This window comes from Coregonus clupeaformis, chromosome 7, assembly GCF_020615455.1.
Source record: "Coregonus clupeaformis isolate EN_2021a chromosome 7, ASM2061545v1, whole genome shotgun sequence".
In the NCBI taxonomy this organism is placed as follows: domain Eukaryota; kingdom Metazoa; phylum Chordata; class Actinopteri; order Salmoniformes; family Salmonidae; genus Coregonus; species Coregonus clupeaformis.
This window is the reverse complement of record NC_059198.1, coordinates 75,251,079-75,275,713: the sequence shown is the minus strand read 5'-3', so window position 1 is coordinate 75,275,713 and position 24,635 is coordinate 75,251,079. Positions and strand designations below refer to the sequence as shown.

Here is a 24,635-nt window from a genome sequence, read left to right as displayed (position 1 = left end):
TGTTCCGCGCTCAAAACAGCTGTTAACTCGGAACTGCGAAAACTTGACTTCAGTGAGTTCAAGACAACTGGGAAGTCGGGAAAAAACGAGCTGGTATTGTATAACTTGGGGTTGTGTGGTGTGTTGGTCCTTTGCAGCCTCCCAGGGTATAGTCTGGTATTGTGTAGTTATAACGTCTATTTTAACGTGTGGTTATATAGTCTGGTATTGTGTAGTTGTAAAGTTTATTTTAAGGTGTGGTTATATAGTCTGGTATTGTGTAGTTGTAAAGTTTATTTTAAGGTGTGGTTATATAGTCTGGTATTGTATAGCCTGGGGTGTATTGGCTCTCAGCAGCCTCCCAGGCTGCTGTATGAGGTCTACCAGGTGAGCTCTGGGCTGGGGCTGGCACCTTGGGTAGTGGGGCGTCCCAACTGAGAGGAGGACCTCATTCCACGCCCGGTTATACTCCCCTCTCACCAGGCTACAACTCACACCTATTCGGTCAGCCAACACCTGGGGAGAGAGAGGAGTTAGGGACTAGAATAAGAGAGAGGGAGAGAGATAAAGAGAGAGAGAGGGGGGAGAGATAGTACACTACCCACCTTATAAAGCAGAGCCCTGTGGTAGTAGGTTCCCTTGCGTATCTGTCCGATGGGGATGATGTTGGACTGTAGTTCGTAGCGCAGCTCGCTGAGGTGGAGCTCCCACAGGAAGTCATGCTGTCTATCCACCTCCACCGCCCCGCCCATCACCTCACTCACCAGCCTAATAGCCAATCACACAGCAGATAGGGGCTAAGTGGCAGCAGCCACAACAAATGATAAAGGAATCAAATCAAATCAAATTTTATTGGCCACATGCGCCGAATACAACAGGTGCAGACATTACAGTGAAATGCTTACTTACAGCCCTTAACCAACAGTGCATTTATTTTAAACAAAAAAGTAAAAATAATAAAAATATGTATAAAAAAAATAAAAAAATAAAAAAATGAAATGAAAAACAACAACAAAAAAAGGGTTCAGAAAAAAAGAGCAGAAGTAAAATGCCTGTTAGTGGGGTTGTGTGTTAGTTGTGGGTAGCTCATTCTTAGTTGTGTGTTAGTCATTTGAGGTTGTGTGTTGGTTGTCAGTTGATTATTTGTAGGTTATTTCAGTGCTGTCTTTCTGACCTGGCTAAGGCGCTGTACTGCTCACTCTCCGCGTGCAGCGGGAGGATGGTCTTGGTGGCCTTGGTAACCAGGGCGTGGAATGCAGCATCATACGGAAGCATCCACGGCTTCTCTGTTACCGTGGCTACCTCCTGCTGGGGCTTACTCTCATCCTCATCTCTCAGTTTGTCGTCCTCCCTCCGCCCTTTACTCCTCCCTTTACTACAGGAAGAGAGTGTGAGAGAGAAAGGAAAGAGAATGACAAAGATATGTTTTATCCCACTTTAACTGTCCTATTGATACATACTGCTGGAAGAGGACTGGTCACCCCGCAGAGCCAGGTTCCTCTCTTTCTAAGTTCCACTGTGCTTCTAAATCGGCATTGTTTTCTCTTCGGGGTTTTACGCTGGTTAAAAAGAGCTTTATAAAATAAATTTGATTTAATTGACTGTACTTCAGTTCTAACACACACAGACACTCTCTCTCTTGTTCTATCTCACACACACACACACACACACACACACACACACACACACACACACACACACACACACACACACCTGGGGGTCCTGGTGGTTCCCTTGCTGCTGAGTACAGATGCGGTGCGAGTCTCGGTGGGGCTGTCCTGTTGCCTCTCCTCTGACTGATCCACTGACACCCTGCAGGACAGGTACAGTACAGTTAAAAAACACACACACACACAGACTTTCATGCTCATTCTAGTCACTGATCAGATAACAAAAACATATCCAAGCACATACTGTAGATGCATTGACATATACAGTGAGTCCTTAAGGAGTTAAATGTCAGCTTATTAATGAGTCTGATGGGAGTAGCATGTATGGTTGTTGTGTCTTTCTGAAGCCCTATAGCTCCCAGCCCTGACTACTGGCCCTGACTACCATCTCCAACTACTGTCCCTGACTACCAGCTACAACTACTGTCCCTGACTACTGACTACTGACTACTGTCCCTGACTACCATCCCCAACTACTGTATCTGACTACAGGCCCTGACTACAGGCTCTGACTACTGTACCTGACTACTGTCTCTGACTACCGTCCCTGACTGAAGCCCAGTTAGGTTTAACATGCAGCAGCATCAGTCCCACATCTACTCCCCTCTCCCCCTAAACACTAACAATAGGACAACTCTATCACTACCACTACTCTATCACTACACACTACTCTATCACTACACACTACTCTATCACTACCACTACTCTATCACTACTCACTACTCTATCACTACCACTACTCTATCACTACTCTATCACTACCACTACTCTATCACTACACACTACTCTATCACTACACACTACTCTATCACTACCACTACTCTATCACTACACACTACTCTATCACTACCACTACTCTATCACTACACACTACTCTATCACTACACACTACTCTATCACTACCACTACTCTATCACTACACACTACTCTATCACTACACACTACTCTATCACTACCACTACTCTATCACTACACACTACTCTATCACTACACACTACTCTATCACTACCACTACTCTATCACTACACACTACTCTATCACTACACACTACTCTATCACTACCACTACTCTATCACTACACACTACTCTATCACTACACACTACTATCACTACCACTACTCTACTCACTACACACTACTCTATCACCACATACTACTCTATCACTACCACTACTCTATCACTACACACTACTCTATCACTACTAATACTCTTATCACTACTAATACTCTTATCACTACTAATACTCTTATCACTACTAATACTCTTATCACTACTAATACTCTTATCACTACATACTACTCTATCACTACACACTACTCTATCACTACTCTATCACTACACACTACTCTATCACTACACACTACTCTATCACTACACACTACTCTATCACTACACACTACTCTATCACTACACACTACTCTATCACTACACACTACTCTATCACTACTCTATCACTACTCACTACTCTATCACTACACACTACTCTATCACTACTCTATCACTACTCTATCACTACACACTACTCTATCACTACACACTACTCTATCACTACTCTATCACTACACACTACTCTATCACTACTATCACTACACACTACTCTATCACTACACACTACTCTATCACTACACACTACTCTATCACTACACACTACTCTATCACTACACACTACACTATCACTACACACTACCCTATCACTACATACTACCTATCACTCACACTACTCTATCACTACACACCACTCTCATCACTACACTACCTATCACCACACACTACACTATCACTACACTCACCCTATCACTACACACTACTCCATCACTACTCTATCACTACACACTACTCTATCACTACACACTCACTACTCACCTATCACTACACACTACTCTATCACCACCACTACTTCTATCACCACACACTACTCTCATCACTACACACCACTCTATCACCACCACTACTCTCATCACTACACTCCTACTCTATCACTACACACCACTCCATCACTACCACTACTCTATCACTACCACTACTCTATCACTACACACTACTCTATCACTACACACTACTCTATCACTACCACTACTCTATCACTACACACTACTCTATCACTACATACTACTCTATCACTACCACTACTCTATCACTACACACTACTCTATCACTACACACTACTCTTATCACTACTAATACTCTTATCACTACTAATACTCTTATCACTACTAATACTCTTATCACTACTAATACTCTTATCACTACTAATACTCTTATCACTACATACTACTCTATCACTACACACTACTCTATCACTACTCTATCACTACACACTACTCTATCACTACACACTACTCTATCACTACACACTACTCTATCACTACACACTACTCTATCACTACACACTACTCTATCACTACACACTACTATATCACTACTCTATCACTACTCACTACTCTATCACTACACACTACTCTATCACTACTCTATCACTACTCTATCACTACACACTACTCTATCACTACACACTACTCTATCACTACTCTATCACTACACACTACTCTATCACTACTATCACTACACACTACTCTATCACTACACACTGCTCTATCACTACACACTACTCTATCACTACACACTACTCTATCACTACACACTACACTATCACTACACACTACCCTATCACTACATACTACTCTATCACTACACACTACTCTATCACTACACACTACTCTATCACTACATACTACTCTATCACTACACACTACACTATCACTACACACTACCCTATCACTACTCTATCACTACACACTACTCTATCACTACACACTACTCTATCACTACACACTACTCTATCACTACATACTACTCTATCACTACACACTACACTATCACTACACACTACTCCATCACTACTCTATCACTACACACTACTCTATCACTACTCTATCACTACACACTACTCTATCACTACACACTACTCTATCACTACACACTACTCTATCACTACACACTACTCTATCACTACTCTATCACTACTCTATCACTACACACTACTCTATCACTACACACTACTCTATCACTACTCTATCACTACACACTACTCCATCACTACACACTACTCCATCACTACACACTACCCTATCACTACACACTACCACTACTCTATCACTACACACTACCCTATCACTACACACTACCACTACTCTATCACTACACACTACTCTATCACTACACACTACCACTACACACTACCCTATCACTACACACTACCACTACTCTATCACTACACACTACTCTATCACTACACACTACCACTACACACTACCCTACCACTACCCTATCACTACACACTACTCTATCACTACACACTACTCTATCACTACATTTTACCCTATCACTACTCTATCACTACCACTACACTATCACTACTCTATCACTACCACTACACTATCACTACACACTACCCTATCACTACTCTATCACTATCACTACACACTACCCTATCACTACTCTATCACTACCACTACACTATCACTACACACTACCCTATCACTACACACTACCACTACTCTATCACTACACACTACCCTATCACTACTCTATCACTACCACTACACACTACCCTATCACTACTCTATCACTACCACTACACTATCACTACTCTATCACTACCACCACACTATCACTACTCTATCACTACACTATCACTACACACTACGCTATCACTACTCTATCACTACCATGACTCTATCACTGAGGGGGCATAGTGGAGGAGAGAGCACATGGCTTCCAGCGTCAGTGCTCACAGACCAGACACACAGAGGGGATTGTCAACAACGCAAAAGGGAAATGAGAGGACAGAGTTTGAAGAGTTTTGGAACACAGCCCTGGGCAGAGAGAGGCCCAGAAAAAGAAGGGGGAATCTAGAAGCTACAATCTCTAAACCCAGGAGCCAGACACCAGGGTTAATTCATATATATACAGTACCAGTCAAAAGTTTGGACACACCTACTCATTCAAGGGCTTTTCATTATTTTTTACTATTTTTTACATTGTAGAATAATAGTGAAGACATCAAAACTATGAAACAAAGAAGTGTTAAACAAATCAAAATATATTTTATATTTGAGATTCTTCAAATAGTCACCCTTTGCATTGATGACAGCTTTGCACACTCTTGACATTCTCTCAACCAGCATCACCTGGAATGCTTTTCCAACATTCTTGAAGGAGTTCTCACATATGCTGAGCACTTGTTGGCTGCTTTTCCTTCACTCTGCTGTCCGACTCATTCCAAACTATTTCAATTGGGATGAGGTCGGGGGATTGTGGAGGCCAGGTCATCTGCTACAGCACTCCATCACTCTCCTTCTTGGTAAAATAGCCCTTACACAGCTTGGATGTGTGTTGGGTCATTGTCCTGATGAAAAACAAATGATAGTCCCACTAAGCCCAAACCAGATGGGATGGCGTATCGCTGCAGAATGCTGTGGTAGCCATGCTGGTGAAGTGTGCCTTGAATTCTAAATAAATCACAGACAGTGTCACCAGCAAAGCACCCCCACACCATAACACCTCCTCCTCCATGCTTTACCGTGGGAACTACACATGCGGAGATCATCCGTTCACCCACACAGCGTCTCACAAAGACACGGCAGTTGGAACCAAAAATCTCAAATTTGGACTCCAGACCAAAGGACACATTTCCACCGGTCTAATGTCCATTGCTCGTGTTTCTTGGCCCAAGCAGGTCTCTTCTCATTATTGGTGTCCTTTAATAGTGGTTTTCTTTGCAGCAATTCGACCATGAAGGCCTGATTCACACAGTCCCCTCTGAACAGTTGATGTTGAGTTGTGTCTGTAAAGCTCTGTGAAGCTTTTATTTGGGCTGCAATTTCTGAGGCTGGTAACTCTAATGAACTTATCCTCTGCAGCAGAGGTAACTCTGGGTCTTCCATTCCTGTGGCGGTCCTCATGAGAGCCAGTTTCATCATAGCGCTTGATGGTTTTTACGACTGCACTTAAAGAAACTTTCAAAGTTTTTTGGTTACTACATGATTCCATTTGTGTTATTTCATGGTTTTAATGTCTTCACTATTATTCTACAATGTAGAAAATAGTAAAAATAAAGAAAAACCCTTGAATGAGTAGGTGTGTCCAACCTTTTGACTGGTACTATATACAGTGGGGGAAAAAAGTATTTAGTCAGCCACCAATTGTGCAAGTTCTCCCACTTAAAAAGATGAGAGAGGCCTGTAATTTTCATCATAGGTACACGTCAACTAAATGAGAAAAAAAATCCAGAAAATCACATTGTATGATTTTTAATGAATTTATTTGCTAATTATGGTGGAAAATAAGTATTTGGTCAATAACAAAAGTTTCTCAATACTTTGTTATATACCCTTTGTTGGCAATGACAGAGGTCAAACGTTTTCTGTAAGTCTTCACAAGGTTTTCACACACTGTTGCTGGTATTTTGTCCCATTCCTCCATGCATATCTCCTCTAGAGCAGTGATGTTTTGGGGCTGTCGCTGGGCAACACGGACTTTCAACTCCCTCCAAAGATTTTCTATGGGGTTGAGATCTGGAGACTGGCTAGGCCACTCCAGGACCTTGAAATGCTTCTTACGAAGCCACTCCTTCGTTGCCCGGGCGGTGTGTTTGGGATCATTGTCATGCTGAAAGACCCAGCCACGTTTCATCTTCAATGCCCTTGCTGATGGAAGGAGGTTTTCACTCAAAATCTCACGATACATGGCCCCATTCATTCTTTCCTTTACACGGATCAGTCGTCCTGGTCCCTTTGCAGAAAAACAGCCCCAAAGCATGAAGATTCCACCCCCATGCTTCACAGTAGGTATGGTGTTCTTTGGATGCAACTCAGCATTCTTTGTCCTCCAAACACGACTGAGTTGAGTTTTTACCAAAAAGTTATATTTTGGTTTCATCTGACCATATGACATTCTCCCCAATCCTCTTCTGGATAATCCAAATGCACTCTAGCAAACTTCAGACGGGCCTGGACATGTACTGGCTTAAGCAGGGGGACACGTCTGGCACTGCAGGATTTGAGTCCCTGGCGGCGTAGTGTGTTACTGATGGTAGGCTTTGTTACTTTGGTCCCAGCTCTCTGCAGGTCATTCACTAGGTCCCCGTGTGGTTCTGGGATTTTTGCTCACCGTTCTTGTGATCATTTTGACCCCACGGGGTGAGATCTTGCGTGGAGCCCCAGATCGAGGGAGATTATCAGTGGTCTTGTATGTCTTCCATTTCCTAATAATTGCTCCCACAGTTGATTTCTTCAAACCAAGCTGCTTACCTATTGCAGATTCAGTCTTCCCAGCCTGGTGCAGGTCTACAATTTTGTTTCTGGTGTCCTTTGACAGCTCTTTGGTCTTGGCCATAGTGGAGTTTGGAGTGTGACTGTTTGAGGTTGTGGACAGGTGTCTTTTATACTGATAACAAGTTCAAACAGGTGCCATTAATACAGGTAACGAGTGGAGGACAGAGGAGCCTCTTAAAGAAGAAGTTACAGGTCTGTGAGAGCCAGAAATCTTGCTTGTTTGTAGGTGACCAAATACTTATTTTCCACCATAATTTGCAAATAAATTCATTAAAAATCCTACAATGTGATTTTCTGGAAGAAATTCTCAATTTGTCTGTCATAGTTGACGTGTACCTATGATGAAAATTACAGGCCTCTCTCATCTTTTTAAGTGGGAGAACTTGCACAATTGGTGGCTGACTAAATACTTTTTTCCCCCACTGTATACAGTTGAAGTCGGAAGTTTACACACACTTAGGTTGGAGACATTAAAACTAATTTTTCAACCACTCCACAAATTTCTTGTTAACAAACTATAGTTTTGGCAAGTCAGTTAGGACATCTACTTTGTGCATGACACAAGTAATTTTTCCAACAATTGTTTACAGACAGATTATTTCACTGTATCACAATTCCAGTGGGTCAGAAGTTTACATACACTAAATTGACTGTGCCTTTAAACAGCTTGGAACATTTCAGAAAATTATGTCATGACTTTAGAAGCTTCTGATAGGTTAATTGACATCATTTGAGTCAATTGGAGGTGTACCTGTGGATGTATTTCAAGGCCTACCTTCAAACTCAGTGCCTCTTTGCTTGACATCATGGGAAAATCATAAGAAATCAGCCAAGACCTCCGAAAACAAATTGTGGACCTCCACAAGTCTGGTTCATCCTTGGGAGCAATTTCCAAACGCCTGAAGGTACCACGTTCATCTGTACAAACAATAGTACGCAAGTATAAACACCATGGGACCACGCAGCCGTCATACCGCTCAGGAAGGAGACGCGTTCTGTCTCCTAGAGATGAACGTACTTTGGTGCGAAAGGTGCAAATCAATCCCAGAACAACAGCAAAGGACCTTGTGAAGATGCTGGAGGAAAATATCCACAGTAAAACGAGTCCTATATCGACATAACCTGAAAGGCCGCTCAGCAAGGAAGAAGCTACTGCTCCAAAACCGCCATAAAAAAGCCAAACTGCACATGGGGACAAAGATCGTACTTTTTGGAGAAATGTCCTGTTTGGCCATAATGACCATCATTATGTTTGGAGGAAAAATGGGGTCACTTGCAAGCCGAAGAACACCATCCCAACCGTGAAGCACAGGGGTGGTAGCATCATGCTGTGGGGGTGCTTTGCTGCAGGAGGGACTGGTGCACTTCACAAAATAGATGGCATCATGAGGAAGGAAAATTATGTGGATATATTGAAGCAACATCTCAAGACATCAGTCAGGAAGTTAAAGCTTGGTCGCAAATGGGTCTTCCAAATGGACAATGACCCCAAGCATACTTCCAAAGTTGTGGCAAAATGGCTTAAGGACAACAAAGTCAAGGTATTGGAGTGGCCATCACAAAGCCCTGACCTCAGTCCTATAGAACATTTGTGGGCAGAACTGAAAAAGCGTGTGCGAGCAAGGAGGCCTACAAACCTGACTCAGTTACACCAGCTCTGTCAAGAGGAATGGCCCAAAATTCACCCAACTTATTGTGGGAAGCTTGTGGAAGGCTACCCGAAACGTTTGACCCAAGTTAAACAATTTAAAGGCAATGCTACCAAATAATAATTGAGTGTATGTAAACTTCTGACCCACTGGGAATGTGATGAAAGAAATAAAAGCTGAAATAAATAATTCTCTCTACTATTATTCTGACATTTCACATTCTTAAAATAAAGTGGTGATCCTAACTGACCTAAAACAGGGAATTTTTACTCTGATTAAATGTCTGGAATTGTGATAAACTGAGTTTAAATGTATTTGGCTAAGGTAAACTTCCGACTTCAACTGTATATATATATATATATATATATATATATATATATGTTGTATGTCGTTGGGTTGGTGTGAACGATAATCATACTCACGTGTCGGGGGGTTTTGCGTTAATAGCAATGACAGGCCGTCGCTGGTTGACTGGCTGTTTAGACAGATCCTCTAGAGTCAACACCCTCTGGCCCGAACGAGCCTGACAGAGACAGAGAGAGACAGAGAGAGAGAGAGAGAGAGAGAGAGAGAGAGAGAGAGAGAGAGAGAGAGAGCAGAGAGAGAGAGACAGAGAGAGACAGAGAGAGACAGAGAGAGAGAGAGAGAGAGAGACTAGCAGGAGGCAAGCGTAAGTGCTGAGAAGGATGTAACACACCCACCCACAACCCTACCTGTCCAGGGTCGTAGAAGCCGTCCATAGTGATGTCTGTGGAAGCCAGTGTGTTGGTCAGGCTGTATTTGAGAGACAGGTTGGAGTCCAGCAGTCTCTTTAGAGCAATCTCACTAAACTTATTCCTACGGTTATCTGAGCTGTTGATCTCCTGCAACAAGTCCAAGGCCCTGACACACACACAGATAAACACACACAGACAAACACACATTGTCATACACAACACAACACACACAAATAAACACACACCTTCACAGCTGACACTAAATTGAACAGAGCAATACTGCCATCTGCTGGCTCCTTAGTAAATCTCTCCCATGGATCACCACTAAAATACTACTACAGTGAGGGAAAAAAGTATTTTATCCCCTGCTGATTTTGTACGTTTGCCCACTGACAAAGACATGATCAGTCTATAATTTTAATGGTAGGTTTATTTGAACAGTGAGAGACAGAATAACAACAAAAAAATCCAGAAAAACGCATGTCAAAAATGTTATAAATTGATTTGCATTTTTATGAGGGAAATAAGTATTTTTTGTCAGTGTGATGCGGTAAGATGAACTCAGGCGCAGGACATAGAGCTAATCGAAAACGTACTTTACTCGTAGGTAACATAATTAACATAACCTCCACACAGGGAGGAAACAAACCCGCTCACCAGACGACAACCAAACATGAACAAACACGCACAACATACAGTGGGAGCCAGAGGGTTAAATAGGGAAGTAATCAATACCTAATGGGAACCAGGTGTGAACAATAAAGACAAGACAAGTAGAACACAGAAACATAGATCGGTAGCAGCTAGTACTCCGGTAGCCTGCCAGAGCAAGGAGGAGGAGCAGCCTCGGCTGAATCCGTGACACCCTCTGCAAAACATGACTTAGTACTTGGTGGCAAAACCCTTGTTGGCAATCTCAGAGGTCAGACGTTTCTTGTAGTTGGCCACATGGCGCCGTCCATCGTCCCTTTGATGCGGTGAAGTTGTCCTGTCCCCTTAGCAGAAAAACACCCCCAAAGCATAATGTTTCCACCTCCATGTTTGACGGTGGGGATGGTATTCTTGGGGTCATAGGCAGCATTCCTCCTCCTCCAAACACGGCGAGTTGAGTTGATGCCAAAGAGCTCGATTTTGGTCTCATCTGACCACAACACTTTCACCCAGTTCTCCTCTGAATCATTCAGATGTTCATTGGCAAACTTCAGACGGGCCTGTATATGTGCTTTCTTGAGCAGGGGGACCTTGCGGGCGCTGCAGGATTTCAGTCCTTCACGGCGTAGTGTGTTACCAATTGTTTTCTTGGTGACTATGGTCCCAGCTGCCTTGAGATCATTGACAAGATCCTCCCGTGTAGTTCTGGGCTGATTCCTCACCGTTCTCATGATCATTGCAACTCCACGAGGTGAGATCTTGCATGGAGCCCCAGGCCGAGGGAGATTGACAGTTATTTTGTGTTTCTTCCATTTGCAAATAATTGCACCACTGTTGTCACCTTCTCACCAAGCTGCTTGGCGATGGTCTTGTAGCCCATTCCAGCCTTGTGTAGGTCTACAATCTTGTCCCTGACATCCTTGGAGAGCTCTTTGGTCTTGGCCATAGTGGAGAGTTTGGAATCTGATTGATTGATTGCTTCTGTGGACAGGTGTCTTTTATACAGGTAACAAGCTGAGATTAGGAGCACTCCCTTTAAGAGTGTGCTCCTAATCTCAGCTCGTTACCTGTAAAAAAGACACCTGGGAAACAGAAATGTTTCTGTTTGAGAGGGGGTCAAATACTTATTTCCCTCATTAAAATGCAAATCAATTTATAACATTTTTGACATGCGTTTTTCTGGATTTTTTTGTTGTTATTCTGTCTCTAACTGTTCAAATAAACCTACCATTAAAATTATAGACTGATCATTTCTTTGTAAGTGGGCAAACGTACTAAATCAGCAGGGGATCAAATACTTTTTTCCCTCACTGTATGTGTGTTTGTGTGTGTGTGTCTATAATCTCTAGAGATTATAATCACAACAGCATTTCATTATGCAATCTGTGGTATTCACATACACACACACACTCACCCCAGCTTGCACATCTCCACGGCAGTGGGCTCATCGTTGGCACACACACTGATGGCCCAGCATGCATTGCGGCGTACCTCCTTGTGATTGGACCGTAGCAGTTGGACCAATGGGACAAGGCCTCCCGCATTCCTCAGCTAAACAACAGGAAGAGATGGAATGAGAGGAAGGAGTTGGAGTTTGCACTTTTGGGACTATTCCATTGGTTCCACTGTACCAGGCAAACTACAGTAGAAGTCAAAAGTTTGGACAAACCTACTCATTCAAGGGTTTTTCTTTATTTTTACTATTTTCTACATTGTAGAATAATAGTGAAGACATCAAAACTATGAAATAACACATTTGGAATTATGTTGTAAAACCAAAAAAGTGTTAAACAAATCAAAATATATTTTATATTTGAGATTCTTCAAATAGCCACCCTTTGCATTGATGATAGCTTTGCACACTCTTGGTATTCTCTCAACTTCACCTGGAATGCTTTTCCAACAGCCTTGCAGGAGTTTCCACATATTCAGAGCACTTGTTGGCTGCTTTTCCTTCACACTGCCGTCCGACTCATCCCAAACCATCTCAATTGGGTTGAGGTCGGGGGATTGTGGAGGCCAGGTCATCTGATGCAGCACTCCATCACTCTCCTTCTTGGTAAAATAGCCCGTACACAGCCTGGAGATGTATTGGGTCATTGTCCTGTTGAAAAAACAAATGATAGTCCCACTAACCCAAACCAGATGGGATGGTGTATCGCTGCAGAATGCTGTGGTAGCCATGCTGGTGAAGTGTGCCTTGAATTCTAAATAAATCACAGACAGTGTCACCAGCAAAGCACTCCCACACCATAACACCTCCTCCTCCATGCCTTACAGAGGGAACTACACATGCAGAGATCATCCGTTCACCCACACCGCGTCTCACAAAGACACAGTGGTTGGAACCAATAATCTCCAATCTGGACTCCAGACCAAAGGACAAATTTCCACCAGTCTAATGTCCACAGCTCATGTTTCTTGGCCCAAGCAAGTCTCTTCTTCTTATTGATGTCCTTTAGTAGTGGTTTCTTTGCAGCAATTCGACCACGAAGGCCTGATTCACACAGTCCCCTCTGAACAGTTGATGTTGAGTGTCTGTTACTTGAACTCTGTGAAACATTTATATGGGCTGCAATTTGAGGCTGGTAACGCTAATGAACTTATCCTCTGCAGCAGAGGTAACTCTGGGTCTTCCATTCCTGTGGCGGTCCTCATGAGAGCCAGTTTCATCATAGCGCTTGATGGTTTTTGCGGCTCCACTTGAAGAAACTTTCAAAGTTCTTGAAATGTTCCGTATTGAGGAAATAAATTCCACAAATTAACTTTTAAGAAGGCACACCTGTTAATTGAAATGCATTCCTGGTGACTACCTCATGAAGTTGGTTGAGAGAATGCCAAGAGTGTGCAAAGCTGTCATCAAGGCAAAGGGTGACTATTTGAAGAATCTCAAATATAAACTATATTTTGATTTGTTTAACACTTTTTTGGTTACTACATGATTCCATATGTGTTATTTCATAGTTTTGATGTCTTCACTATTATTCTACAATGTAAAAAATAACCTAAATAAAGAAAAACCCTGGAATGAGTAGGTGTGTCCAAACTTTTGACTGGTAGTGTATGTGCAGCTCAAGAATGTGACAAATATTTGATCCAGGTCTGAAACACCAGCACTACGGACAAAGACACACTCACGTCTGCCCGTCCCTCAGCATCGCAGGCGAGAGCGGCGACGGCCTGCGTGGCTGGAACCAGGGTGTGTGTGTCCGCAGACTGCAGCGGCTCCAGGAGGGCAGCCATGGCCCCGTGGGACAGGATGCTGCAGCGGAGGACTTCCTGTTCGGCCATATTGGTGAGGACGGCTGCAGCGTGAGCCACCGCACCGGGAATAACGTCACGGAGCTGCTGAACCATGCCCTCATCTCCCTCAGCCTCATAGACAGCACTGACACACACACAGACACGCACGCATGAATGGACGCACGCACACACACACAAAGTGAGACCTCATCACATCCGCCTTATACATAACACTGAGGGAGTGACATAGAGGTAGAGCGAAAGAGAGGTAGAGAGAGAGAGAGGTAGAGAGGTAGAGAGAGAGAGGTATAGAGAGAGAGAGGTAGAGAGAGAGAGGTAGAGAGAAAGAGGTAGAGAGAAAGAGGTAGAGAGAGAGAGGTAGAGAGAGAGAGGTAGAGAGAGAGGTAGAGAGAGCGAGGTAGAGAGGTAGAGAGAGAGAGGTAGAGAGAGAGGTAGAGCGGTAGAGAGAAAGAGGTAGAGAGAGGCGGAGAGAGGTAGAGAGAGAGCGGTAGAGCGGTAGAGCGAGAGAGGGGGCGGTAGAGAGGTAGAGAGAGAGAGAGCAGTAGAGAGGTAGAGAGAGAGAGAGAGAGAGAGAGAGAGCGAGAGAGAGCAGTAGAGAGAGAGAGTGGTAGAGAGAGAGGTAGAGAGGTAGAGAGAGAGAGCGGTAGAGCGGTAGAGCGAGAGAGAGGTAGAGAGAGTGGTAGAGAGAGAGCGGTAGAGCGGTAGAGAGAGAGCGGTAGAGCGGTAGAGTGAGAGAGGGGGCGGTAGAGAGGTAGAGAGAGAGAGAGAGCTAGAGAGGTAGAGAGAGAGAGAGAGAGAGAGAGAGAGAGAGAGAGTGGTAGAGAGAGAGGTAGAGAGAGAGAGCAGTAGAGCGGTAGAGCGAGAGAGAGGTAGAGAGATAGAGAGAGAGATGTAGAGAGGTAGAGAGAGAGAAGGCAATACAGTACATTAGGTGTGTGTGAAACTCACTATGCATTGAGCTGGTTGCTGTTGGTAAGGCTGGACAGTGCCTGGGCTGCAGCCTCTCTCACCTCACCCCCCTCACTACCCAGCAGCTGCACCACCGCACGGATACCGTCTGGAACACAAGGAAAGTTTAGGGTTAGGGCCCGGGTGTGTGTCAGTGTGTGTTTGCACACGCCTGTGTGTGTGTGTCTCACCCAGGGCTCTGAAAGAGTCTTTGCTGGCCAGGTGTAGACTCATGGCAGCGATAGCCTGACAGGTAGCAGTCCTCACACTGTCATCCTCTAGAGACAGCAGCTCCACCAGCGACCGCTCTATGTCCTGCTCATGGAGCAGCTTGCGGTTCTCCGCTGAAGGACAGAGAGACAGAAAGAGAGAGGGGGTGGGGGGAGTAAGAGAGAGAGAGAGAAAGACGATGATTTGGGGGCGGGAGGGGGGCAGGGAATGGGGGAACACACACACTCACACACTTAAGCATTCAAACACACACACACACACACACTCACACACAAACACACATACACTTAGCCCTTACAGCTCTGAGCCACCCTGTAGATGGCCTTGACAGCGTGTGTCTGTATGTCCGGCAGGGTGGGAGTGGTGATGAACTGCAGTAACCTCTGGAGACCTCCAGTCTCTTGGATCAGCTGGAGACTGTCTCTGTCCTCCAGACAGTTAGATACCAGCTGGAGGGCTTCTACATGCAGATCACTGAACTCCTACAGGACACAAACAGAAGGCAGGAGTCAAATTCCTTCACACTCGAGATACGCTTCATTTTGTTTACCTGGTAGAATGAATTCAATAGAATGGTCCCAAAAGTGCAAGCTTGCAAGCTTGATCAAGAGCACCTCAAATACTTTACAGGTACTTCCAAGTATGTGATAAATATATTTGACCCAGGTGGGTCTGAGCCACACAGACCTTGTTGCAGAGGAACTCCAGCAGCCTGTCAAAGCCCTGCTCCTCCCTGAAGGTGGCTCGTGTGTCGGTATCTGTGGTTATGATCACCAGCGTCCTCAGGGATAGCTGCTGGATGACCGGGAACTCAGATCTCAACAGCTCCAGGAGCGGGGGGACGCCATTTAGCTCACGCACAGCCACGCGGCTTGGGAGGTCCTACACACATGTAACATGGGGCTTTAGCTCAGCAGGCTAACACAGTCTTGTGGCGAGCAGGAGGCTTGGGTTCAAGCCCCGTCGGTCACACACACACACCTGCACCAGGTTGTAGATAGACTCCACAGAGTTCTTCTTGACATCAGGGTCAGGGCTGGACAGAAGCTGTATAAGTGGCTCTAGTCCTTCCTGGTCCGAGATCTGGACCTTACAGCTGAAGTCCACCGACAGGGAGGCCAGGCACAGGGTGGCAAACTCATGGACCACAACATCCTCTGGCACAGGAGTACACACATATAAACAAACACACAGGTACACACAGATATAGACAGACAGGCAGATACAATGAAATGTCACAATGATTTAACATTTGACTGATACTTGAGAAGATGAGAGCCACGCCCAGCCAGAGAATACCTTCAGGTGACAGCTTTCCGATGACAGAAGGAATGACATTCAGTTTCTTCAGAAGTCTTTTTACATCACCTTTCAAACAGAGCAGAAACAGAGGTTACCCAAAGTTTATGGCTACAATCTTGTCTTCAGTCACAAGTGAACAGACTGTGAACAGACTCCAGACCGACCCTAAACAACTGATTTTGCATTGTGCGTTGTGTTACTACTCCTACAGCAGTAGTTAGGGCAGGGGTCCTTACTGTTGGCAGCCATGACCCCCAGGGCCATGAAGGCGTTGCGGCGGACCAGCTTGTCTTCGTGGGAGATGAGGTGAGACAGAGGCTCCACCGCCCCCAGCCCCAGCAGAGAACTCCTGTTCTCATCACCTGTCACCAGGGGGAGACAGGGAGAGAGAGAGAGAGAGAGAGAGAACAAAAAAGGAACAGCACATTAGAAATCAGCTGGATGTAATTGAGGAATCAATAGAATCAAACAATTTCTGGGAGAATTTGAATAAATTAAACAAACCTCATAATGAGGAATTGGCTATCTAAAATGGGGATATGTGGAGAAATCACTTTGCAAACCTCTACAGCAATATAACAAAGAACCCAGAACAACAAGATATACAAGAAAAATTACAAATCCTTGAATCAGCAGTCAAAGACTATCAGAATCCTGTGGATACCCCAATTACAGAACAAGAATTATTGGAAAAACTTTGCACTCTCCAACCCAAAAAGGCATGTGGTGCTGATGTTTTTTTTAAATGAAATGATCAAATATACAAACCACAAATTCAAATTGGCTATACTCAAACTCTTCAACATTATCCTAACTGCAAGTATTTTCCCCGATATTTGGAACCAAGGATTGATCACACCAATCTATAAAAATGTTGACAAATTTGACCCAAATAATTACAGAGGAATTTGCGTTAACAGCAACTTGGGGAAAATTCTCTGCAGTATCATAAACAGCAGACTACATCATTTCCTTGATGAACACAACGTCCTAAGCAGAAGCCAGTTTGGATTTTTTTTTTTTATTATCGTACAACAGACCACATTTACACCCTCCACACTCTAACTGACAAACAAGTCACCCAAAACAATCAACTTAGTGTATGTAAACTTCTGACTCACTGGAATTGTGATACAGTGAATTATAAGTGAAATAATCTGTCTGTAAACAATTGTTGGAAAAGTTACTTGTTTCATGCACAAGGTAGATGTCCTAACCGACTTGCCAAAACTATAGTTTGTTAACAAGAAATGTGTGGAGTGGTTGAAAAATGAGTTTTAATGACTCCAACCTAAGTGTATGTAAACTTCCGACTTCATATGTGTCCTCCTGCCACAACCTGAGGGACAGCCAGTGAAAAGTGTAATGTAATGTCAATAATATTTCCTGTTTTGTTTTGGCTTTCATACCATGTAATGTGTCTTCTCAGTCATGTTGAGACTGGTCGACTACTATTGCTTTAATGTATTGTTATTCTCATTAATATTGTTGTTGTAGTTGCTGTTAATGGTGATCCCATTTCCACTACTACTATTATTATTGCTGTTGGTCCCACCAGTTTTGTTATATGTATACTTTGACAATGTAAGTAATTTAACTTGCCATGTCAATTAAGTCTATTGAATTGAATTGAATTGAATTGAATTGAATTGAATTGAGAGAGAGAGAGAGAGAGAGAGAGAGAGAGAGAGAGAGAGAGAGAGAGAGAGAGAGAGAGAGAGATGGCTTTATGCTCAGTAGGTAAGCTGCTCCTAAGCTTTGGTCCAGGGTGAAATTAACATATCACCTTCATTACATAGCTTTCCACAGTCAAGTTATTTCAGATAATGTGATTACTTTAGGAAGAAATTATACCATATGGCTATGATGTTGGTTCTCTCACGAACATGACCATCAATGGTAAAACATACCTTTCTCTGCAAATTTGTGGATGGCTTCGCAAGCTTTAGCCAAAACCTCCTCTTCAGGGGAATTGAGCATGAGGACCACAGTGGCTGCCTTCTTACTCTCAATCGGCAGGGGGTCAAACTAGAGAAAGAGACACAAAAGAGAGAGGCAGAGAGTTTGACTTCTCATTAAATTGACCTCATCACAACAGCTAAATTATCTTACTCTTCTTACCACATCCTTAGATGGAGGCTCACTCTCTTTTTTCACTTTCTTCCCCATCCTGAAACAATAAAGCACCTTTTTTTTTTGCAATCTTATTTACCCATTATTACATGCTGTCAATGACTAAGTGGGTGTCAACTTTGGCAAGCACTGGTTTACACAGAACAGGTAACGTTGCAAGAGAGCGTGATAATTACACTGGACGTCCAAACGAGGTGGCTTTAGGTAATGTATGATGATCTTCCTAATAACTATTTGAATAATTAACCTTTTGTTACCTGTTGTTGAAGTCTGCGGGCGGTCAGTACCTAGCTAGCCTACAGGTTTTCAGCTAGCTTTTTAGCTAACTGCCGTTAGCAATGTTTGTTTGAAAACTGAGGTTGACATTTCGTTGCTTGGCGACCAATGCCACGAGGTTTTAGTGGTCGAAACCAGAAGCCAGAAATCGGGTGATTTACCCAGTGGTGGAAAAAGTACCCAATTATTATACTTGCGTAAAAGTAAAGATACCTTAATAGAAAATTACTCAAGTAAAAGTGAAAATCACCCAGTAAAATACTACTTAAGTAAAAGTCGGAAAGTATTTGCTTTTAAATATACTTAACTATCAAAAGTAAATGTAATCGCAAAAATATACTTAAGTATCAAAAGTAAATGTAAAAGTATGAATACTTTTAAATTCCTTATATTAAGCAAACCAGACGGCACCATTTTCTTGTTTTTTTATTTTAATTTACAGATAGCCAGGGGAACACAAACACTCAGACATCATTTACAAACGAAGCATTTGTGTTTAGTGAGTCCACCAGATCAGAGGTAATAGATGACCAGGGATGTTCTCTTGATAAGTGTGTGAATTGTACTCTTTTCTTGTCCTGCTAAGCATTCGAAATATAACGAGTACTTTTGGGTGCCAGGGCAAATGTATGGAGTATAAATTACGTTATTTTCTTTAGGAATGTAGTGAAGTAAAAGTTGTAAAAAATAGAAATAGTAAAGTGAAGTACAGATACCCCAAAAAAATACTCACTTCTAATTATTTTTACTTAGTTTACACCACTAGATTTACCAGAAATGATGGAAAGCCTTTGTTGGTTTAGATTGTGCCACACTCTTTAACATGTTGTGCATAATAAAGATTGGACCATCAACAAAAACATAAACAATGGAGTGCATCCCATGACATTTTAACATGCATGTAGCACTTGAAGTGGTGCTCAGGGAATGACTGCCTCATGCAACATAAACAATTAAGTAGGTAGGTCCTTTATTTGGTTGATGATGACAATTGTACAAAATCAAGGTATATTTCCTCAGTTAATTACTGGAAATCACAGACTGTGGCTTTCTATCAACTGGTTGTTCTGATCACTTTCCAAAGACCTCAGCAATAGCTTTGCATGCCTTGGCAACAGAAGGATCCATTTACATTTCACACAGCAGTTGAAGAAACTGGATTTTGGAAAGAGTTTGCATTAAAAGAACAACCTGAACATTTTACTAACTGTTTGGTTAGGGCTTATTGGTTTACCTTATTTATATAGGGCGATATGCATGTGTGTAATTGTGTTGTTATGTGTCTGCTTCTCTGATGTCACTCACCCACACCCACTATTCTATTCTATTAAGCATTGTTGTGGCTGTGCCTTTTAAGAGACGGCCTGCCTGTCTCCCACAGCAGCAGAGGCTACTGGCAAGAGGAGGGTGAGTCATAAACCAAATTAGCTCCATATCAGCAGACAGAACAGACAGAGTGGACAGAACAGGTAGAGCAGACAGAACGGGTAGAGCAGACAGAATGGGTAGAGCAGACAGAACGGACAGATCAGACAGAACAGACAGAACGGACAGAACAGGGTTTCCTCCACCACCACCACGCCCTGACACAGCACAGCACCGCACCACTGCTGGAAACAGCACACTCTGCACTGCTCTGCACCAAAACACCCAAACGACCTCTAAAAGCATTACAGCAACTGTGGCCATGCGGGACACTGTCAGTGGCCTGCCTGCCCTGAGTGATACAGATTAATCTCAAATAAAGCATTCAAGGTTAGGGGATGGGGGTGTGCAGATATTGTATGGCTTTTAACTAATGTATTGTTAGGGGTTGCAAAAGGACATGCATACAGTACATAGACACACACACACATAGCGGATAATATTCCTTTAAAATACAAAAGGCACCAGCATTTATGAGGTTATGTCACATTCTGTATCAATACAGTATTTGAGAGAAGGAAATTACAGCAGAGAGAGACCGAGAGAGAGAGAGAGAGAGAGAATAGAGAGAGAGAGAAGAGAGAGAGAGAGAGAGAGAGAGAGAGAGAGAGAGAGAGACCCCATACTTGGGGGAGGTTGGATTACAGTGTATATATTAGAGGGCAAACCGGAACACAATAGTAGCGTTCCAGGCCGCCTACATTACGCATATGATCGTATCGGTATGTCATATTTCTGGGGTTCTATTAATAATAATTAAATTACAGCAGAGAGAGAGAGAGAGAGAGAGAAGAGAGAAGAGAGAGAAGAGAGAGAGAGAGAGAGAGAGAGAGAGAGAAGAGAGAGAGAGAGAGAGAGAGAGAGAGAGAGAGAGAGAGAGAGAGAGAGAGACCCCATACTTGGGGGAGGTTGGATTACAGTGTATATATTAGAGGGCAAACCGGAACACAATAGTAGCGTTCCAGGCCGCCTACATTACGCATATGATCGTATCGGTATGTCATATTTCTGGGGTTCTATTAATAATAATTAAATTACAGCAGAGAGAGAGAGAGAGAGAGAGAAGAGAGAAGAGAGAGAGAGAGAGAGAGAGAGAGAGAGAGAGAGAGAAGAAGAGAGAGAGAGAGAGAGAGAGAGAGAGAGAGAGAGAGAGAGAGAGACCCCATACTTGGGGGAGGTTGGATTACAGTGTATATATTAGAGGGCAAACCGGAACACAATAGTAGCGTTCCAGGCCGCCTACATTACGCATATGATCGTATCGGTATGTCATATTTCTGGGGTTCTATTAATAATTAACACTACTTCCGTATTTGTAGAGATCTGATAGCTCTAAAATCTATATAAATGCTGATTTAACAATTTGGTCATCTGCGCAACGTGTCTGCCAATTTAGGCGACCTGGAACGCTTCCATTGTCCAATCTGTCTGCACGAGGGAACATCGTTCTGGCCGTCACCCATTAAAGTCATGGCAGCAGTATTAGTGTTCCAGCAGCAGCATTAAGACTTCCGGTTTTCAGATTTTGCCTTCAAAATAAAAGTCTGCGCTATGTGTATGATACGAAATCAATCATTTTTGCAGCTTTGCGTAGTGCATCATGTTACAATTATGTTACACAATTATAACTACATCGGGGGAAAAACTAAAGATGATTAATACTTTATATAAGATAAATAATATAAGGTGGAGCACATTGAGAAATGGTTGGAGCTAAAGTAATTGAATGTAAAGAACATACTGATTTAGCACTAGAGTCTATATATGGTGTTATTTCTTGGGGGACTGTGGTCTAAATACCCAGCAGCACTTTCTACTCCACCCATTCCATTGGTACCAAATGCAACACACTGTAGGCCTATAAATTACATATAGGCTTTTAGAGAAAAAATTATTATATGTGCTGATGTAAAAGTGGGGTTGGGATTACTCAGTAGGGTCTGTAGAATCTATATATGGTGTTATTTCATGAGGGACTCAGGTTTAAATACCCAGCAACACTTTCTACTCCACCCATTCCATTGGTCCCAAATGCAACACACTGTAGGCCTATAAATTACATTGGGTGAATTCATAAAAAGTGGGACATCATACAAACTGGGACTGCTTAATCCTGACACATTTATTTCTTGGTCTGACAAGTGAAAATCAAAACTAAACCCTTGCAGAGAAACCACATGATCAAAATCACATCACTTCATCGGTGTGACATCATAGACGGGGGCAAAGCAAGGTTCAAACAGGAAGCTCACCCCGCGAAGCACACAGTAAGATCAGAAACATAGCTTTTTTCTGTTTTGATGTTAAGGTTATAAAACTGTCATAAATAATGCACTGTGCCAAATTGTGATGTAAATGTGCATACTATGTACTGGTGCATCAAAATAAATAAAAAAGTTGCCAATATTATGTTTACATTTTGTAATTCAGTCATTTTTGTAGTTGTCCCGATTTACCAACCATAGCTAAAGTAGGACAGCATGGAGTAGCTAAAGTGGGACAGTCTTTTCCAATGGAGGAAAGAGATCAGTTTACATTAGGGACCCCCTGTACTTAGGTTAGGCAATGCTCTGGTTCTTGTAGTACTGTTATCCTGTTTAATGTACATATATTCAAAAAATTCCCTCAAATTAAAGCTGACAGTCTGCACTTTAACCTCATAGTCATTGTATCATTTCAAATCCAAAGTGCTGGATTACAGAGCCAAAACAACAACAAAAATGTCACTGTCCCAATAATTACGGAGGACACTATAGATTCTACAGACCCTAGTGAGTAATGCGTCAAAACATCTCGTAACTCTGAAAAGTATTTGGTAAAATCATGACGTCAGTGATCTTCAGGTCGGAAAGTCGGAGCTCTAGAAAGAGGCCGGATTCCCGAGTTGGAATTCCGAGTTGGATGAACGTTCAAATCGAGTTCCCAGTTGTTTTGAACGCAGAATAATCCCAGCCCCACTTTTACTTCGGCACCTAGAAGAGTTTTCTCTCTATAAGCTAATATGTATTTAATATACCGTGTATTGCATTGGGGGCATTTATTTGGCATTTATATATCATGAATAAATACAGGTTAATTATACTTTTCTACTATTACGTAGGGGATTTGAGGGAAATTCCCGAAATTCCGCGACCCGGAAGCAATTTTTTAGTGTTGCTAATGAGACGCTGATCTGCCACCCACTGACTGAGGGAGGTATAGATGAACGCTGTCACCTCCCTCCATTGAGCTGTCAGTTGACAGCGCAACACCGAGCCGGAAGCATCGTAGGAAATAACACAGATTTGATCAACCGTAGATTTTAGATTTCTCCTTTTTGGCACTAGAATAACGGTTGGGACACAAGCATATTTCGGGCAGACCAACGAAAGCGTAAGAGGAAGATAATCTAAAGGACTGACTAGCTTGCTAGTTTAGCTGGATAGTTGGTAGTTAGCAAGCTATCGTTAGCTTTGGCCAGTGCTGCCACTGCTCTGCGCTGCAAAAGCTAGCTAAAGTCGGAGTGTGCAGTAGGCAGGTGAGCTCCGTTGGACTCTAAAAGCTAAGGCAAATTGGAGTATCTAGCTAATACAGAAAAGACTACCGTTTTTTTTTGATTGCTCGCTAGCTAAATGCAGAGTGTAGGTGATCATTGAGAGGCTACTCTCCCAGCTCCATAACGAACTGTCACTGACTGAGTGATATCCAGCCAATTTCCACTAAAGATGGCTACGGCGAGCAGCATTGCCGCATCTATTGCGAGCAAGACGAAGACGAAGAAGAAACACTTCGTGGCTCAAAAAGTGAAGCTTTTCCGAGCCAGCGACCCTCTGCTCAGCGTCCTCATGTGGGGAGTCAACCATTCGGTGAGTCTGTCCATCGGGGTTGGTTGGTGGTGGACAAATCGATGTTTCATGACCCTGTACTACTGAACATGAAGCTCAACTAGCTGACACTATTGATAGCGATGTGTCAAAGTGTGGTTGACTTGACGGACTCGAGACTGTCAGGCGGAAATCAGGGATGACGGCTAGCAGTGGTGATCGCCCTGTCATTGCAAATTAACACCTTGTCGCA

The 24,635-nt window shown here is 43.1% G+C and overlaps 2 protein-coding genes across 5 annotated transcripts in view; one reads left to right on the top strand and one right to left on the bottom strand.

The window, feature by feature from the left end:
- armc3 (armadillo repeat containing 3) lies at positions 1–19,236 on the bottom strand. The gene is made up of 18 exons (XM_041881941.2): positions 19,136–19,236; positions 18,867–18,915; positions 18,656–18,773; positions 16,982–17,107; positions 16,743–16,811; positions 16,425–16,600; positions 16,131–16,325; positions 15,742–15,925; positions 15,404–15,556; positions 15,213–15,321; positions 14,139–14,388; positions 12,415–12,551; positions 10,347–10,515; positions 10,056–10,156; positions 1,693–1,791; positions 1,154–1,354; positions 585–747; positions 1–495 (listed from the first exon to the last, which is right to left on the bottom strand). Exons 2-18 carry the CDS (start codon positions 18,912–18,914, stop codon positions 289–291), a joined length of 2,505 nt encoding a protein of 834 aa, XP_041737875.1. The 5' UTR covers position 18,915; positions 19,136–19,236; the 3' UTR covers positions 1–288.
- A 4,521-nt stretch (positions 19,237–23,757) lies between these two features.
- The window catches only part of LOC121569314 (phosphatidylinositol 5-phosphate 4-kinase type-2 alpha-like), a 36,265-nt gene continuing 35,387 nt past the window's right edge, over positions 23,758–24,635 (top strand). For all 4 annotated transcript variants that reach the window (XR_006661266.1, XM_041880165.2, XM_045221539.1 and 1 more), the window contains exon 1: positions 23,758–24,424. Coding sequence is in view for 3 of the 4 variants with exons in the window: in XM_041880165.2 (XP_041736099.2) it covers positions 24,284–24,424 (141 nt within the window). In the remaining variant the exon portion in view is untranslated. The remainder of the gene's footprint in view (positions 24,425–24,635) is intronic.